This window comes from Oratosquilla oratoria, chromosome 17 (assembly GCF_046742065.1).
Source record: "Oratosquilla oratoria isolate Oo_2021 chromosome 17, ASM4674206v1, whole genome shotgun sequence".
NCBI classification, from domain to species: domain Eukaryota; kingdom Metazoa; phylum Arthropoda; class Malacostraca; order Stomatopoda; family Squillidae; genus Oratosquilla; species Oratosquilla oratoria.
Window position 1 is genome coordinate 24201779 of NC_134793.1, and position 15000 is coordinate 24216778.

General features: G+C 42.9%; 1 protein-coding gene across 3 annotated transcripts in view; it reads right to left on the minus strand.

Moving 5' to 3' along the window:
• LOC143034509 (guanylate cyclase 32E-like) overlaps nt 1–15000 on the minus strand; it is a 379982-nt gene that overhangs the window by 47606 nt on the left and 317376 nt on the right. For all 3 annotated transcript variants that reach the window (XM_076200651.1, XM_076200649.1, XM_076200650.1), the window contains exons 5-7: nt 9458–9604; nt 6570–6702; nt 2174–2258 (exon numbers count right to left, since the gene is read on the minus strand). In XM_076200651.1, coding sequence (XP_076056766.1) covers nt 2174–2258; nt 6570–6702; nt 9458–9604 — 365 coding nt within the window. The remainder of the gene's footprint in view (nt 1–2173; nt 2259–6569; nt 6703–9457; nt 9605–15000) is intronic.

The window sequence follows — 15000 nt, forward strand, 5'->3', positions numbered from 1 at the left end:
TATATGTATATGTATATGTATATGTATAGCTATAGGCATATGTATAGGTATATGTATATGTATATATGCGCATATACATATACATGTATACATACATATATAAAAGACAGACAGACAGACACAGACAGACAGACAGACAGACAGAAAGACAGACAGACAGACAGACACACACACATACACACACACATACACACACACACACACACACACACACACACACACATACACACACACACACACACACACACACACACACACACACACACACACACACACACACACACACACACACACACACACACACACACACACACACACACACACACACACACACACACACACACACACACACACACACAAAATCGCGTATTACCGGAGAAGGAAATGAAGTATATAAGCCTTTTCATAATTTAGGCAGACAGGAACAAAAGGGATGAAAGTGAACATGATACAACATCAGTATAACATCGTATAATATTACAGCATGATACAGTACAGTATATCATGATATTGTATGAAATAACATAACATATAACATATTCTGTACGATGTACATACATATACCGGCTTTTTCCCCCTTACAAGAGAGGTAGCCAAAGTCAAAGGCATAAATCCATTCCTACACATTTCATCTCCACATACTCCACTCCCATTCACCACCCCTCCCTCCCTCCCTCCCTTCCTCCCTCCCTCCCTCCCTCCCTCCTTCCCTCCCTCTTTTCTTGGCTCCTCCAGGATGACTTGTCATCCCTGCATATCGCTCACTGTACTATAGTATGGTTTAATATATGATAATATGATATAGTATTATTAATATAATATAATATAATATGATATAATATAATATAATATATGATATAATATAATATAATATAATATGATACAATATAATATAATGTAATATATAATATAATATAGTATAATATAATATAATATAATATAATATAATATAACATAATATAATATAATAAACAACTTTATATAATGTAATGTAAAATCGTGTAATATGAAGTGATATAATAATGACGGAATCCGCAGTTCCAAATATGGAGTGAAATCTGTGATTTACTCCCAATGAATTCGAATCAGACCCAGCAAGTGCAAATAATTGAAATGATTTACTGTTTCGATTAATTGCCGCTGCTTTGAATGCGGCATTCGCCACAGCTAAGCGAGCCCTGCCGTGCAATTACACAATTTCATCTGAAAGGCAACTGGCACGCTCACAAAGGGCTCCCCAAAATTTGGGGGCCTCATAACGTAAGCCCTTTTTGTCCTGAGCCTTGGCAAAGGCTTTTGGGAGGCTTCGTCCCCACCTGTGTTGCGATAGAGTCAATTAAGCCTTTTTTCGACCAATTTTGTCGACCTGCAATTTTTTTTTTTTTTTTTTTTTTTTTTTTTTTTTTTTTTTTTTTTTTTACTATGGTGTCTTTTTGGTTTCCTTAATTTGATGATATTGTTCGCGTCGTAAGAGAACTGATCACCATCCAATAAAATTTATCTTTACTAAATTCTTTTCCTTTTCCGCGTCAAAATGCTGGGACAACATTATATTGACAGGTATATCTAGTGCTTCTGTTTCAAAGAACGACGCCCTACCAAGGAGCTGGTAAAAGGCGGCAAAAAAAAGACTTAAGGAGGTCAGTAGAAAGGAAGGATAATAGAAGGTAAAATCATGAGCACTTTTTTTTTGTGGAGATTTATCTTCAGTCATAAAAGAATGCTACGTGACTCTGGTCCATAGAGGCATAATTAAAGACACTGAAATGTCATTTGCATGAGATTAATGCAGTAAATACCCTATATGGAAACGCTGCAACAGTATCCTTTCCAAATCATTGAGGGAACGAATCTCTTCTATAATTCTCAGCTTTGCGTATCAAAGGACCGAGAAGTTGACCACTTCTAGATATCTTCTAGAAAAAGGAGACGGCATCTATCGCCATTTGCTAGAGGACGGTGAAGTTATACTTACCTTCAATCTCATCAGGAGCAACTCTGTCTAATTTCATGGACTTATAGAACACCTACCTCATTGTACTTCAGGAAAGACTTTGAGATAGGCAAGTAGTAAAGACGCCTGGGCATCAAGAATGTGTCCTTCCTTCCCACTGTTCACAGGAGGAGGAATAGGAGGTTCTTGTTTATCTTCTTGGACTTGAAGAAAGCTTACCTCAATGTACTTCAGGAAGGGCTCGAAGACCGGTACGCAGAAAGGATGCTTGGACATCTGAAGAAGGACATTCTGTTCGAACTGTCTGTGGAAGGAGGACAGACGAAATGAGTTCATAAAACTAAACCATACGTACATACATATACCAAGGCTTTTTCCCCCTTACAAGGGAGGTAGCCAAAAAGGAAAAGGCATAAAATCATTCCCACCCATTCCATCCCCGAATACACTCCACATCCCTCCATCCTCCCTCTTATCTGAGCACCTCCTGGATGACGGGTCATCCCTGCACCTTGTCCACTGCCCTGGGTCAGAAGCAGTGTCGCAAGACACAGCACACCCACAGCAAGGCCGCTTTATTAAGTCGGCGACCTCCCCACCTCCGTCCCCCCATGCATAAAAGGAGAAAACGGGGAGAAATCCCTTCGGGCTGCGTCAAATTTTGCTCACACATACTACCTCACCCCCCCTCCCCACACCCATTCCACTTCATGCATCACAACATCATCCATATAGAACCATTGATATGAAAATTTGAATATGATATAGCCACTCATTCCACCATCTCAAATAGTCAAGACCTCACGCACACACACAATGACGATTTTTTTTATTTTCATTTTGATAGTCTTATAGGAACAAAAATTATCTTTGATAAGTGGAGTCTCTTGCTTTCTCTTGTTCAAGAGAAATTTGCTGGCATCAAAAGAAGACTGTAAACACTAAAGAACAGATTATTTGACAGTGATTTGTCTGCAAGCACAACAAAGCCCAGAAGACTGAGGATAGAGTGGTTGCAACACAGCACTTGGGGTGATGTGTGTTCATCTCGGATTTTGTCAAGTGTATGGTTGTCATCAAAACATAAAAAAAGATAGTTGCCGATCTGACTTCGTAGAGTGGGTGGTTCATGATCTGTGCTAACTCCTCACTGTCCGACACCTACTTTGCAGTTCGTTACTGGCCGAGGATTCCGAAATGCGTGAAGTCCTGGACAACGAACACAGACGCGAACTCAGAGAGAAGCGGCCTGCGCTTGGCGAGCGTTTGGGACTTTTTGGTGTGCGTTCTCACGAAGACAAGTGTGGGTTCTGTTTCGGGTGAGGGCAGACGATTTTATGCAGACGAAGGGGTCGGGTATCGGTCTGATGGGGTCTCGACCGGTTGTGGTCCTTTTCAGACCGAAGTCAGAACCTTCGTTTATATAAAACCACTTGTTCTTATCTGGAACAGAGTCCATCAAATATATTGTCGTGCTGAAGAGGATGAGAAAAGGAAATCTCCTTTCCAAGGCGACAATGAGGGAGGGAGGGAGGGAGGGAGGTGAGGGAGGGAGGTGAGGGAGTGAGTGAGTGAGTGAGGGAACAAGGTAGGGAAGGTTGGAAGTAGAGAAGGAGGGGAGGAAAGGAGATAGAGGAAAGGAGAGGGAGGGAAGGAGGGGGAGGAAAGAAGAGGGAGGTAAGGAAAGGGGGCAAGGAAAGGAAGGTAACAAGGACGGAGGAAGGGAAGAAGTGGTGAGAGAGTAAAGGAAGGAGGATATAGGGGGAGTGAGGAAAAGAAGGGAGAAAGGAAGGGGAAGGAGGGAGGGAAGGAGAGGAGGGAGGGAAGGAGAGGAGGGAGAAAAGAAGAAGAGGTACGGTTAGGTTAATTACGTGATATTATCGTCTTTAATCTCATTTCTCCTAATCTTCACAGAATACCATAAGTGTGGGCCTTGGTTTGAGATTGTAGTTACAGATTTTAGTTTCCCAGCGCTTCTGTCCTCGTGAACAGTGTCATACCGCTATCGTTTTAAGATTGTTGGGAAGGCTGAAACGACTTAGAATCCACCGGGTCTCGACGTGTAAATAAACTATACGTGAAGAAGGGAGAAAAAAAAAAGTAGTTGGTGAAAAAACAATCAGGACTGTAGTTGGTGGAAGCAATATGGGAAGCGAGCGCCGCGAAAGTTGTCGGGAACAATAGAGGGAAACGGCAGCAAACAATGGCAACTTCGGCGGTCCGCGACCAGAGCAAAAGCCGGAAGGGGATACTTTATCTCACATTACGAAATTGCCACGGTGGTAACCTGGAAAAAAAATATATATATACGGATCCAAACCACCCACGAGAATCTATGAAATCGTAGCTGCAATAAATGAATGAAAAAACCGGAAGAGGATACTATATCTCAAATTACGAAATTGCCACGGTGATGACATGGAAAAAAACATATATATATGAATCCAATACACTCACAAGAACCTGTGAAATCGTAGCTGCAATAAATACATAGATGAATAAATGAATAAATACACGAGTAACAAATAAATAGATAGAATTAATATATATATATATATATATATATATATATATATATATATATATATATATATAATTAAGAAAAACACATACCTAAATACATGATTGAATAAATCATGTATAAAAAATAAAGAAAGTAAAAAAATAAATAGATAAGATGAATAAGTACGTAAATAGATATACAAGTAAATTAATAAAAAAGAACACAGAGGCATGCACAGATAAATAAATGAATAGATACATACATACATACATATACCAAGGCTTTTTCCCCCTTACAAGGGAATAGATAAAAAGTGAATAAAAAATGGCCACATTTTCTTAAACTGTGTGGCCTCTTCTTAGACGACCGACCACAAAAAAAATAAAAAGAGAACAGAGGTGATTGTTCTTGGAAAAAAAAAAAAAAAAAAAAAAAAAAAAAAAAAAAAAAAAAAAAAAAAAAACCACGCGTGAATTAGACAGCGGACCTTGACGTAATATATCATAGGCGGGAAGAATTACGAGAACAGAATAACATAAATCAGAGCATTATGCCACTGAAGCACAGCGGCAAAAACAAATCTTAATATCCTGCATATCTTTACAGATGGTTTGAATATCAAATCTGTTTAGAAGGAAACTGTTTGTTGGTATCATCTTATTTCTTTTAGCTTACAACGATTTCACTCGTAACAGGGTAACTTCTCACAAACCCCAGAGAGATGAATGAAACTTGATGGACCTTTGCAGGGGAACCGGCCTAGCCGCTGGGTGATGGTGCAGCCTTTGTGCGGTGGCTGTATCCGGCTTTAATGTTACATGGAAAAGATTATATAATATATGGAATAGAGGAAATTCAGGGAAAGGGAAATGAAGGAACAGAAATGGAGATGAAATATGGAATAGAGGAAGTTCAGGGAAAGGGAAATGAAAGAACAGAAGTGGAGATGAAATATGGAATAGAGAAAGTTCAGGGAAAGGGAAATGAAAGAACAGAAGTGGAGATGAAATATGGAATAGAGGAAGTTCAGGGAAAGGGAAATGAAGGAAAAGAAATGGAGATGAAATATGGAATAGAAGAAGTTCAGGGAAAGGGAAATGAAGGAACAGAAATGGAGATGAAATATGGAATAGAGGAAGTTCAGGGAAAGGGAAATGAAAGAACAGAAGTGGAGATGAAATATGGAATAGAGGAAGTTCAGGGAAAGGGAAATGAAGGAAAAGAAATGGAGATGAAATATGGAATAGAAGAAGTTCAGGGAAAGGGAAATGAAGGAACAGAAATGGAGATGAAATATGGAATAGAGGAAGTTCAGGGAAAGGGAAATGAAGGAACAGAAATGGAGATGAAATATGGAATAGAGGAAGTTCAGGGAAAGGGAAATGAAGAAACAGAAATGGAGATGGAAGGTCAACACAAGAGAATAGAAAGTAGAGAGAAAAGTTACTAGTGGCATTAGGGGGAGGGAGAGATGGAGGGGAGAGGGGAGAGAGTGAGGAATAAGGAGGGACAAAAGGAATAAAGAAGGGGAGAAATGGAGGAAGAAAGGAGAGAGGGAGAGAGAATGGAGGTACTTGGGAAGAGGGAGGGACCTAAGGAATGAGGAAGGGAGAGAGGGAGGGAAGGAGAGACAGTGAAGAAGGAGGGAGAAAAGGACTGAAGAATGGAGAGAAGGAGGGAAGAAGGGAAGAAAGGAGCGAGAACAGGAGTACTGAGAAAGAGGGGAGGGGTGAGGTCACAAGGAAGGAACAAAATGAAAGAAGGAGGGACAAAACTAACAAGGAAAGGGAGGAAAGGAGAGAGAATGAAGGGCATTGAGAAAGAAGGAGGGACGAAAAAAAAACGAGGAATGGGGAGATGGAAGGAAGAGGGGAGGAAAGGAGAGAAAGAGAGTGGGGGCCACTAAGAAAGAGAAAGGGACGAAAAGAACAAAGAATGGGGAGATGGAGGGAAGAGGGGAGGAAAGGAGAGAGAGAGAGTGGGGGGCACTAAGAAAGAGAGGGAATAAAAGAACGAGTAATAGGGAGATGGAGGGAAGAGGGGAGGAAAGGAGAGGAACGAGGAAGGCTCGACCCGGACTTCGGTGGGATAAGAGTTTTGGGAGTCCCTCACCTGTAGGCCGTGGAGTTGGGGTAAGCCGGCGTGATCTTGAGGACGTTCCTGAAGGCGGTGTAGAAGACGTCCATCGTCTTGTTCTTGCTGAGGCTCAGCGAGAGGTCGTGCTCGTCGTCAGGAACCACGGGAACTGTCCAAGAAAGGGGGAGAGAATATTTTACTTGAATATATATATATTCATTTTCATGTTTGAGCTATATTTTATTTATTTCTCTATTTTGTGTTCTTGGTATTTCTCCCTCTCTCTCTCTCTTTCTCTCTTTCTTTCTCTCTCTCTCTCTCTCTCTCTCTCTCTCTCTCCCTCTCTCTCTCTCACTCTCTCTTTCTCGTTTTCTTTACCTGTCTCTGTATCTCTCTCTCTCTGTTTGTTTGTCTGTCTGTCTGTCTTTGTCTTTGTCAATCTTTGTCTGTCTGGCTGTCTCTATCTCTTTCTCTCTCTTTCTCTCTGCCTATATGTCTGTCTTTGTCTTTGTCTGTCTCTCTCTCTCTCTCTCTTAAAGGAGAACCTGAGCAACCGGTGGCGGTTGTCACGGGGTGGAGGCTCTCTGGCAAGAGAATCTCGTATTATGAAAGGTAAAAACTCCTGTTGATAAAACCTAATTCCCAGTCTACCCAGGGAAGGAGGCTTCATCGGTTTGTGCAACACGAAGGCAGCGGACATCTCGGCGAAATGCAACGGAAACGTGAATAATTTTAACCACTTTTTTTTTCAGTTCAGCTCTTTCAGGGCATCTTGCAGCCTTCAGGAATTCAAGCACACACAAATTTTTTTAATTGTTGTGGAAGGCACGATTGCTTATTTATACTCTCGAAAGGGAGTGTTTATGAATAGAAATGTCGAATAATACGGAAACCAACTTTTTCATGAAGATCTTGGAACGGACGTTTTCAGTCTTTTTTTTTTTGAGACACCAAACCCAACCTCAAAAAAAAACAAACAAACAAAAAACGCAAACTCATCTAGTTTTTCAAGAAGAATAAGAAAAAAATCTAGTTATTCTAAAAATGCAAATAACAAAAGTGAGCCATAATTCAAGTCTATTTTTAGAAAGGGTACAAAAAATCAAACAAAGAAGGGTTCGCAAAATAAATGGGAAATATGTTTGTGTCCCAGACGGCGAGTATTTTTTTTTTTTTTTTTTTTGGGGGGGGGGGTGAGGGAAGCATTTCGAATCGGAAGACCTCTACCAAGCCCCTAAGTCTGGCTCACTGACCAACCCCCTTCCCCCTCCCTCATCCCCCTTCCCCTCCTCCTCCCCCTTCCCCGTCCCCCTTCCCCTCCTCCTCCCCCTCCCCCGGATCCCATTCCCCTCCTCCTCCCCCTCCCCCGTGTGTGTGTGTGTGTGTGTGTGTGTGTGTGTGTGTGTGTGTGTGTGTGTGTGTTTTGAGTGTGTATGTATGTGTGTGTGTGTTTTGAGTATGTATGTGTGTGTGTATTTTGAGTGTGTATGTATGTGTGTGTATTTTGAGTGTGTATGTATGTGTGTGTGTGTGTGTGTGTTTTGAGTGTGCATGTATGTGTGTGCTTTGAGTATGTGAGTATGTGTGTGTATTTTGTGTGTGTGTGTGTGTGTGTGTGTGTGTGTGTGTGTGTGTGTGTGTGTGTGTGTGTGTGTGTGTGTGTGTGTGTGTGTGTGTGTGTGTGTGTGCGCGTGCGTACGTGCGAGTGTGCATGCGTGCGTGCTGATCATAATGTATATTTTGCATAGATCCCAAATGTTCATTAACCCCATCCCATATTGATCCCGACAACACTCTGATCCCATTAATCAAGTGATACGCGATACAAGGCCAATATAATTGCTCTCATTTGATTTTATGAAGTCCATACTCGAGCCCCGGCCATAGCAAGGGTCGTTTTTCTATCAAGTTAACACATTAACTCGACCATTTCGCCCAGTGACGACAAGACTGAAATGACAGAGTGGCGATCAAGCGCCTCAGGAAAGGGGTGGTGGAGGATGGGGTGGGTGCGGACCTGGAAGATAAGTCACGGTGTTTGGAAGTGACGTGGTAATTACAGTCCACAGTAAATAGACGATGCAAGAAACAGAAAAGAAAGACAAAATGGGAGATAAGTGACAAGAAAAAAGCCTCCACGGACTCGAGGCGAAAGCAAGGTGATTAGAATACTGGGGAGAAAGAGAGAGAGAGAGAGAGAGAGAGAGAGAGAGAGAGAGAGAGAGAGAGAGAGAGAGAGAGAGAGAGAGAGAGAGAGAGAGAGAGAGAGAGAGAGAGAGAGAGAGAGAGAGAGAGAGAGAGAGAGAGAGAGAGAGAGAGAGAGAGAGAGAGAGAGAGAGAGAAAATAAGAGAGAAGAAGAGAGAGAAAGAGAGAGAAAGAGGAAGATAGTGAGCAATAGAGAGATAGATAGATAGAGAGAGAGAGAGAGAGAGAGAGAGAGAGAGAGAGAGAGAGAGAGAGAGAGAGAGAGAGAGAGAGAGAGAGAGAGAGACGGGGGGAGAGGAAAAAAAAAACAATAACAAAAAAAACGCTGGCATCAAATGAAAGGGAAGCAATTTGCCAAAGGCAGAAAAGTTCATACGTTTCAGGATTGATTTACGTACAGATAAGGCAGTGGCGAGGGAAATGAAACACAACAGAAAAAAAAGAGAGAGAGAGAGAGAGAGAGAGAGAGAGAGAGAGAGAGAGAGAGAGAGAGAGAGAGAGAGAGAGAGAGAGAGAGAGAGAGAGAGAGAGAGAGAGAGAGAGAGAGAGAATGAAATCATAAGAGCTGTGTCTGTTTGAGTGTGTGTGTGTGTGTGTGTGTGTGTGTGTGTGTGTGTGTGTGTGTGTGTGTGTGTGTGTGTGTGTGTGTGTGTGTGTGTGTGTGTGTGTGTGTGTGTATGTGTGTGTGTATGAGAGAGAGAAATGACAAAGTACTTACGTCGGAAACCTCTGGATTGGTTGTGCTCGCTATAGTTATCGTCGTCGATGCAGATAACAGCGTACTCCGCCATGGCCGATTTGGCCTCCGTCCGAAGATGTAGTAGAAAGTCCCATTGGACTTCTATTGCCGCTATCAGCACATAGACTGATAAAAAGGAAGAAGAAAATGTATTAAAAGGCCGGAGTTCATGACAGGAAATGTAAAGTGGAGGTCAGTTTTGGGAAGAATGTTTTTATTTTGCAAAATTCCATTCAGGTGGTGATACCTGACTTTCTGCTTCACGTCGTCGCCATCTTATCTAAATGATTCTAAATCACAATTGACTGTAGTGGAGAAGCAAACCGTCAGATGAACACACAATCAATCAATCAATCAATCAATCATTCAATGAATAAATAGATTAATGAATAGATAAATAAATAGATAATAAATAATAAATAGATAGATAAATGAATAAATACATAAATAAATAAATTAAAAATAAATAATAAATGAAAAATAAATAAATAAATAAATAAAATGAATAAGTAAATAATAAATAAATAAGAAAAAAAATTAAACGAATAAAAAATATAATAAAATAAATAAAAAATAAGATAAATAAAAATAAACAAAGTTGAAAGATAAACAATAGAAAATCAACTAAACCAAACATTATAAATCAGTCAATAAGTGAATTAGATAAGTTCAAAGTTGCACTTGTATCTAGTCGAGTGGCTTTTGTTTCATCCACTTGCGATGAATGTAAAACTACACTTCATCGTCATACTAGCGTCTCCTTTCATGACTCATTGTATCCAATTCTCCATAATATATTTACATGTATCGAATTATTTGATACAAAATTACATCGGGATTAGAAAAACCGCTACCATGTAGTATCATATCAAAAGTTTATTAACGAGTGTTTATCAAATTTTCGATATATTCTGTGGGTATGGATATCATATAGAGAGGATTATCAAAATATACATTTTTTTATCATGGCATACGCACAAACACACACACATGTATGTTCTCACAGACACACACACACACACACACACACACACACACACACACACACACACACACACACACACACACACACACACACACACAGTCACACACATACGCCACGCATATGCACACACACACACACACACATGCGCACGTGCGTGCATTTATAATACCTAACATGGCTAATATATTCTTCAAGTTCCCCCAAAGGCAAGGAAGGATATAACAACGGGACACACAAAAACCTCCGAGAAAATAAAACAAAGCGAATTAATGAAAAGGAAAGAAAAATTGAGTTTTTGGGAGGAAGGAGTAAGGGGGCAGAAGGGGAGCGGGGGAGGAGGAGGTGGAGGAGGGGGAGAAGAAATGAGGGGGGGTAATTGAGTTGAGGACGCGAAACGAAGGTGGCCCCTTCCCCCCACCTCACACCCCGTGGCCACGACCTCCATAAGCTGGCCACGACCCTCTCGGCGGCCACAGAGAAAGGCGGCCGCCAATAACACGAACAGGAAGTCTCGCCCAGCAAGCGCTCCTGACGAAGCCTTGTGGACAAGGACGAGGACGAAGACAAGGACGAGGACGAGGACGAGGACGAGGACGAGGACGAGGATAAAGACAAGAACGAGGACGAAAATGACGAGGACAAGGACGAGAACTAGGACGAGGAGGACGATGACGAGGACAAGAACGAGAACGAGGACGAGGACAAAAATGACGAGGACGAGGACCACAGCGAGGACGAGAACGAGGAAGAGGAGGAGGAGGAGGAGGAGGAGGAGGAGGAGAAGGAGGAGGAGGAGGAGGAGGAGGAGAGGGCGACAATAACGATGAGGATGCCGATAAAGAGGACGAGGACCACAGCGAGGACGAGAACGAGGAGGAGGAGGAGGAGGAGGAGAGGGCGACAATAACGATGAGGATGCCGATAACGAGGACGAAGACGAGGACGAGGACGAACACGAGAACGAGGACGAACACGAGAAGAAGGACGAGGACGAAGTCCAGAACGAGGACAAGGACCACAGTGAGGGCGAGAACGATGCCAATGATGATAACTATGAAGAGGACAAGGACGAGAACGAGAACGAGGACGAAGACGCTTCTCAGGACAACGACGAGAACCACGGTCGGCTCAGCTTAACTTTTAAGGAGCGACGACGGGCCCAGGTCCCGCAAGAGGGACCTCAAAGAGGATCCTCTCCCCTTCACCCAGCTTCAAACTTCGTCAACTTCACCTCCACTTGAAGGTGGGCCCCAGGGTGGTTGACATTCGGTCCATGGACTGGGCCTGGGGTCTCTTTTTGTCAATTTTGACTGTATTTCCTTCGCCCGACAACCGGCGACTGATCACCGCCTTCTGTCGTTCTCAACCGGTGACATAGAAAGAGTCCCACACTGATACAACGCAGATACAAGACCAAGGTCTCCTCCCAGTGAGAGCCCAAGGACCGCTGCCGGCTGCTGTGAGGGCGAGGGTTTTCTGGTCAGTGAAGTTTGAGGCAGCAATTAACTAACTTAGGGTGGAATTGTTTGATGAAAATAATCTATCAATGCGCGAGTGTGTGTGTGTGTGTGTGTGTGTGTGTGTGTGTGTTTCACCATGGTCTTGGATCACGTGTTGGACTCGTGATCGACAGTTATTAACCTCTCGGATGAGAGTTGGAGTAACAACCCACAGCGCAGCGATACTCAAATTATTTTAGCCCTGGGCGGGAGTCGAACCCGGACCGCCGTAGTGGCAGGTGAGAGCTCTAACCACTGCGCCACGAGGTGTGTGTGTCTGTGTTCATAGGTACAAAGCTAGAAACAACCCCAAAAAAATAAAGAGAGAAAATATTCCCACTGATCCAATTAAGCCAAATTTGAACGTGTTTATTTATTTACCTAATTGTAGTGTACAGGTAATCGGCAACGATCGCGGGATTGTGTCCAATTAATTATCATACCTGACTACAAATTCGCATACGATGCCAACTTGGGCTGTGCCACTTTACCCTTTGGTTAGTATGTATACGTTTGGAGGTCTGCATCAAAACCTGAGGCTTTCGACAAGCGAAGAGTCTGCCAAGACACTAACGGTGGTATTCTTAAAAAAATCTTTCCTTATATAAATATTTCCTTATATAAATCTTATATAAATCCTTGGAAAGGAAAGATTTTTTTTAAAGAATACCACCGTAAGAATCTTACGGTGGTATTCTTAAAAAAATCTTTCCTTATATAAATCTTTCCTTATATAAATCTTATATAAATCCTTGGAAGGGAAATAATTTTTTTAAGAATACCACCGTAAATATCTGATCCAAAATTTAGTTCACCTGAACACTCGTGAAGCAGACTTCGAGTTTGAAAATAATTTCAGTTGCACTTCGTTCCGACCGAGTAGGCTGGATAGAGAGAGAGAGGGGGAGAGAGAGAGAGAGAGAGAGAGAGAGAGAGAGAGAGAGAGAGAGAGAGAGAGAGAGAGAGAGAGAGAGAGAGAGAGAGAGAGAGAGAGAGAGAGAGAGAGAGAAAATAGATAAATATATAAAACCGAGTGCCAAAAAAATGCTCTTACTGTGCGCACGCTGAATCTTGAACAGCAATTTCGAAAAGCGATGTGTCGGAGTTTATTGAGGTTGAGTGGAGAATTGGGAGGTCCAAATGGGGGGGGGGAGGGGGTGGGTGGGAGGGGGAGGGGACTGGGGGGGCTAATATAACCTAAAGACCACTGGAAGTTCGTTGGGGTCATTCGTGAAAAGGTGGTAGAGACCGGAGAAGAGGAGGGAGGACGAGAAGGAGACGGAACGGAAGGAGGAAGGGGGTTGGGAGTAGGGGGGGGTTGGGGGTTGGGATTAGGGGGGGAGGTTTGGTGTAGGATGAAGGAGAACAAATGACGCAGGAAATGAAGGGAAGAGCGGAGTTGGAAGCCCAAAGGCAACGTGATTAGATCGACGGTCATCGATGCCTGTGGGAACTGTGGCGATCTATGTGACACTGTACTCTTTCTAGCACTGTAGCACTGTACTCCTGGCACTGTACGGTAGCACGATACTGCTGTAGCACTCTAGCACTATCACTGTTGCAAATAAAGTGGTAGAGGGGTCCATGGTCGGTTCTCTGACGGGGAAGGAATGTAGAGGTGACAGTCACTGATGTAGACGGGGGGGTCCTGCGTGACGCTGTGGATTGCTGTGGATAGTTTCTGTGCCACTGGTCATTGCTGCGAAGAGGCCTTGTGCTGCTGTTTATTGCTGTGGAGAGTTCTTCTGTTATTGTTCATTGCTGTGGTATGATATAAACTTTGATCTATTGAAGTGGTTCTTAAACGGGTCTAAATTTATTTTCTGGGATGAATTGTTCTATTGCAGTGATATATTTACTTCCTCGGTGGGTGAGTGGGTGGGTGGGGGGGTGAAGGAAAAGGGTTTAGAAAAGAAAATGGCGTGGTTGGGGGTGAGGTACATGTATCACACCTGAAAATGTAACATTAATTCCACAACATTTTCTACCTGGCTGGTCGCCTCTCATTATGCAGTGCACGAATGAAAATTTTAATTTTCTCTCTCATTCAATGTTTATTTTTATGCTTTCGAAATTGACTTCCACCTCGTTTTATCTTGCTGTCGTGGTGAGGTACAGATGTTGTATTGCTCCTCATCAAGGAACAGCCCGGTCGTCCTGCAGGGGACTCAAGATTAAATTTACTGGAAATTAACGATGGACGCCTGCTCGTGGTGATCTTGCGAGACGGGACATCGGAGAGAGTTGTCTCCACCGACAGTCTCCAAATCTCATGATCTCCGTTATATCTATCTGGAGGCGCATCCCCGAGGGGCTGTCATTCGGTCTTTGGAATGGGTTCGAGATATTTCTCTAATTGCTTCGGCTAATTTCCCTCCTCCTCCTCCTCCTCTTTCTCCTCCTTCTCCTCCTCCTCTTCCTCCTCCTCATCTTCCTCCTCCTCCTACTTTTCCTCCTCTTACTTGCTGGTAAGAGAAACAGACACTTTACACTACACAGACAACAGACCAGTTTTTCTTTCTGAAAAACATTATGGGGAGGGGGGGGGAGGGCGTTTCTCAGGTTATTTCCAGAAAAAAAAATCATCTTATTTTGCCATGAGGATGAATCTTCCAGACATCGCATTTCTCTTGAAGAAAATATCTTTCGAAGTTCCTGGTCCTCCGGAGGTGACCTTCGCCTTTTTCTTGAAGAAAATCTCTTTCGATGTTCCTGGTCCTCCGGAGGTGACCTTCGCCCTTTTCTTGAAGAAAATATCTTTCGAAGTTCCTGGTCCTCCGGAGGTGACCTTCGCGTTTCTCTTGAAGAAAATGTCTTTCGAAGTTCCTGGTCCTCCGGAGGTGACCTTCGCGTTTCTCTTGAAGAAAATCTCTTTCGATGTTCCTGGTCCTCCGGAGGTGACCTTCGCCTTTTTTTTTAAGAAAATCTCTTTCGAAGTTCCTGGTCATCCGGAGGTGACCTTGTTTCTCTTGAAGAAAATCTCTTTCGAAGTTCCTGGTCCTCCGGAGGTGACCTTCGCCTTTTTCTTGAAGAAAATC